Source organism: Camelina sativa, chromosome 10 (assembly GCF_030686135.1).
Source record: "Camelina sativa cultivar CO46 ecotype springtype chromosome 10, ASM3068613v1".
In the NCBI taxonomy this organism is placed as follows: Eukaryota; Viridiplantae; Streptophyta; class Magnoliopsida; order Brassicales; family Brassicaceae; genus Camelina; species Camelina sativa.
The window spans coordinates 6231523-6236312 of record NC_141889.1 but is presented as its reverse complement, the minus strand read 5'-3'; the positions used below and the strand labels follow the sequence as shown (position 1 = coordinate 6236312).

General features: G+C 37.7%; 1 protein-coding gene across 2 annotated transcripts; it reads right to left on the bottom strand.

Annotated features, from left to right (window-relative positions):
• Positions 1 to 229: 229 nt before the first annotated feature.
• On the bottom strand, positions 230 to 4149 carry LOC104717571 (putative WRKY transcription factor 20). Of its 2 annotated transcripts, none has more exons than XM_010435163.3 (6): positions 3548 to 4149; positions 2358 to 2513; positions 1621 to 2131; positions 1373 to 1529; positions 1132 to 1287; positions 230 to 907 (listed from the first exon to the last, which is right to left on the bottom strand). In XM_010435163.3, exons 1-6 carry the CDS (start codon positions 3782 to 3784, stop codon positions 433 to 435), a joined length of 1692 nt encoding a protein of 563 aa, XP_010433465.2. In that variant the 5' UTR covers positions 3785 to 4149; the 3' UTR covers positions 230 to 432. The 2 variants fall into 2 exon arrangements, with proteins under 2 accessions (XP_010433465.2, XP_010433466.2); XM_010435164.3 differs by lacking the exon at positions 3548 to 4149 and adding an exon at positions 2804 to 2948.
• Positions 4150 to 4790: the final 641 nt, after the last annotated feature.

The window sequence follows — 4790 nt, the reverse complement described above, 5'->3', positions numbered from 1 at the left end:
CAAAAATAAAAAATAAAAAAATATCTTCAATCTGCTTGGATGATATATGTGCATCAGTGGATGCATGTCGACTGATGGCAAGGCCGGCGCTACTGGCAAATAGTTGTGGCCTTGTAGGCGTATCACGTATGGCAACCATTCATGAAATGATGCGGTTATGGTTGATTCACTATATTGATGTTAAATTTTCTGTCAAAATTATTGACAAAGACATATTGCAATATTGCTGTTTCTTGTTTTAAATAAAAACATTTGCATCTTGTAATGTATATTTTTACAACACATTGTTGGAACTCAATACAGGTAAGAAAAGTAAATATATATGGTGGAGGAGATAGTTTGAATCAAGATGAGCTCTCTGTTGAGAAATAGGAATTTATATAGAACAATGTCCCGTTCCCTTCCTAACCTAAGAAGAATCTCATAGTCTTTTTAAGGACCTGATTGTATTCTCCCTATGTTGGGCGGATAAGGGTAAGATGAATGGTTCAAGGACGAGATGTCACCATTTTGAGTCTCGTTCTTTGTTTCTCTCTGGCCATACTGATTCATGCCACTATTTAAGCTGGCATAGTAGGATGGCATGGGATGATTAGCATGAACAAACCTGAAATTGACTCCATTTGGGTGAGTTTGGTTAACAAGTTGTTGATTCTGATGCTGGTGCTCGTTGGAAGTGTGGTTAGGTCCATCAGATGAGATTCCAACACCAAGATTGAGGCTGATGGTGTCTGTTTCATCGGGTCTGAACCGCGGCTGGATGTCGTGATTGCTGCTAGACTTTGAAGTGGGAACATCGTGATTGTGTTTGCCTTCATATGTTGTTATCACAGCTTTTGGATCATGTGATGCCCTCTCCACGTGTTTTCTCACTGGGCACCCAGCAGCTGTGCATTTGTAATAGCTCCTACAAAAGGCCGAGGAACATCATAAAACATAATATCTCCATCACAGTCATATATAGGTCACTAATACTTCATACTCCAAACCCAATTCCCAAAAGAACCAATGCACAAAGCAAAATAACTAGCTACCTTCTTGAACTGCAACTTATGCTTGTGTATGCTCATTCGAGCATAAAAAGAGATTTGTGCAGAGATATTTTGTTAGGGGATTAGTGGTTGTACAAACCTGGGATTTGGGTTTCCCCTTACGACTTTCTGTCCATATTTACGCCACCTATAACCATCATCTAGTATGTCAACCTCACTCAGAGTTTGAACAACAACTCGAGGCTCCCGGATGGGTTTCACAAGGGGAGTTATTTCCATTGCGGCATCCATCCTCCTGCATAAAGTTACAAGAAAGTTTACATCATGTCAAATCACAGATTCAAAACAATCACCTACATCCTTTGTTAAATTCTAAATACCTCCGTTTTGAGAATGGATCATCGTCTTCTGGGTCATCTTTATTCCTATTTGACGCAGCAGTCTCTCCACCATCGTCAGTTGCTGTGATAGGAGGTATTTCAGGGTTACCAGCTTGCTCATTGGGGTGAGACAAGTTGTAGACGCCAGATCCCTTCTCTGTATGCAGACATAAGGAGTAGAAGGAACAAGTTATCTACATTGTCAAGAGAGCAAGTGCAAGTTTGACTTAAGTTTTAGATATGATTACCATCTCGACCAGTTGAAGAAGGATACTTGTCTAGCCTTTCATCTTGTGCAGCCATACCAAGACCACCAGAGTTTCGGCGACCAGGTTGAGGTTTAGGATGGTCATGTGTACCCTTGTATATAATATCGGTGATCTGCCCATCATGAGATCTTTCAAATAACTTTTTCACTTCACAATTAGGATGTGTACATTTATAATAGCTCCGGGGAAATTCACTCCCTTTGACATGCTTTTGACCATATTTTCTCCAATTATAACCATCATCAGCCAAGATCGATGGAGTGCTTCCTCTGGAGTCATTTTGAGAAGTCTGGATTGATTCATCTTGATCAAATCCAGCAGGAATATCTGAGCTCGTTGATGTCATCTGACGAGGAGGAGTTGGCCGGCTTAGCTCACTTGAGGAGCCTGCAGCATCACTGATCGAAGAGGGTGAGTGTGAGGATCCATGGCCCTGGCCTTGAAATTGTACAGGTGGCTCACTTCTATGCTTGCCAAGCTCTGCATAAACCTTGAAATCAATAGAGATGTTTAGACAAAGTCATCACCCAACAATATACAAGAAAATTAAGAATTGTGAGCTTTTGGATACAAGGCTCCTTATGAAACGAATGAAAGACTGGCATGCTATTATATGTATGCAAAGGAGAAAGGTTTTACATGTTGTCCACTCTCTGAACAGTACATTACAGGCTAATCATTAAAAAAAAAATAAAACAGATTGTTTTGGACAATACCATATTGGATGCAGGCGGTCTGAACTCAAATTCACTGGACTTCTGCTCAGTAAAGGTGTTCTGATGGAACGCCCTGCCTGTAAAAGAACTTGAGCTAGCAGAAATGTGCACTGGTCGAGGCTTGAACAAAGAACCAGTAGTAGGGGAAGGTTCTGGCTGAAATTTAAAGAAAATTGGCATATTATCAATGGCATGTTTAGAACATAATACATAAAGACCTGAACATGATCTATCAATAAAGATATGTTATTAAAAGACCAGTCTACTAAAACAAAAGAAAACAAACTTATCGTTAAATCAAGGGATAAGAGGATGTAACTAAGAGCATAGCATATAACGTATTATCCATCACTTTGGTATTTGAACATAAGCTAAGCTAAACCAACAAAAATATTACTATATATCTCTAAAAATGGTGAACGTTCGAGTAAAGTAATTTTTCTCACCAACAGAAAAATGGAATTCATACACAGCTAACAAACTCCAGTTTACAAAGAAAGGAAAAAATGGAAAGAGCAGCACTAACACAAGCAAGGTCGACTTGAAGAAGAAACGAAAAAGAGCAAGAGGAGGAAATATATAAACAATCCAGCCCCAATAGAACATGATAAAGAAAAGGGTTTATTCCAGAGAACAATCTGAACGGACACAAATGCAGAATATATCAAGTAACAGGAAGAATCAGAATCTGAGCCAAAGTCTCTAACGTAAGCAAACTTATCATAGTGTTTTTTAATCACTTGTTAGGGATTAAGAAACAAAAATGGAAACTCAAGTCCAATGTATTTCCATGTGAGAAAGCAGAAAGCATCTAAACACACACACCAAACTTATAGAACCCAATTTAAGTAATTCCCCACTAAGGAACACTACACTAGAAAGAATCGTTTGCTCCACTTTTAAACTTCAACATGAACAGTGATCCGAATCAGAGTTGAAGCAACTAGAAACCGAAACAAGTGGGACAAAAATATCAATATCGTTATTCGACTGAATCCAATTCCAAACTCAGTTTTGCAACTTGGCACAATCCAATTTCACGAAATCAATCATTTAGGTCAGAGAAATGAAATCAGAAAACCTAATTTCACAAATCGACACCACAAAATGACTTGAAACTCTGATATTTACCACAAGAGAAGAAGAAGAAGAAGAAGAAGAGAGTAGAGAGTAGGAGATGTTGCCTGTACCTTGATATTGGAGATAAAAACAGGAGATTCCAAAAACGAAGTGGGACTCAACCCAGGAGGAATCGTGATGTCAGTCGACCTGGAGATCGGAAGCTTAGCCGGTGACATGAGCTTATACCTCGCACCTCCACCTCCGCTTCCTCCTCCGCCGGCTGAATCGTGTCTCGCCGCGAGATCTCCCGTCGCCGAGCGATCGACTTGATGAAACTCCTTCCGGTCATTAAGCTGTGGGTTCATTTCCACGGATTTCCACAAAAGATAGAAGAATGGAAGGGGAAGGAAGAGGAGAAGAAGCTCTCTCAGCTATGGCGTATTGATGAGAGCTTTTTTGCGCTCTGCGTGTGTGTGTGAAGATTATTACTATTATTCAGTGAAAGAAATAAGAAAGAAATTGACTTCACACCACTCTCTCCTCTCCTCAATTCTTTGTTTTAATTTCTTTTCTTTTTGCCCTTTATTTTTGTTTAATAGTATTTCTTTTGTTTTTTTTCCTTTATTTGGTTTGATCAATTTGTAAAAAGCAACCAACAAACGTTAAAGTTGACAAAAACAAATACTAGAAGCAACATGAAAAGAAAATTAAAATTGGCCGTTTAAAGTATAAATTTGTAACAAATTCTCATGGACGTTAGTCAAAATGAAAAGAAAAAAAAAATTGTATTTTGGTGATCTGCAACACACAAGTATCTCTTGTGAATGAAAGAGGCCAAACATCAATCGTATCATATCCAGTATTACCACCAGGAGATCAACATCATCAACAGATGAGGACCTCAGCAATTGAACAAAATCAAAACCTCCTAATTTGATCCGTGATAATGAGATTGATAATATAATCTGTGTAATATGTGTGAAGAAGCTTGGGGCCGTTCTATGTTTTTTTCGTTGGGTTTAAATGGGCCTAGGTCCTTGAGTCAAATTATATGGACCATAAATTATATTAATTTGCCTTTCGTCATGTGGGAATTAAACCAAAAAATATATATTTATTTATTAAAACAAAAAAAACTGAAGCTATTGGTTTTATATTTGTGGGGTTAGACTATCCTCATTAATGTGTTTCTTAGTTGTTTCTTAAGGCAATTTTTAATAATAAAAAGGAAGAAGAAACTTTGTTAAGAAAAAAGGAAAATTTTGTTGATTATTGGTAGAACCAAGTTAAGGTGTTTCTTAGTAATAAATATAGTAAAATAATAATTAATAACTTAAAATATTCAAAATTATTTTATATATCATAGAAACA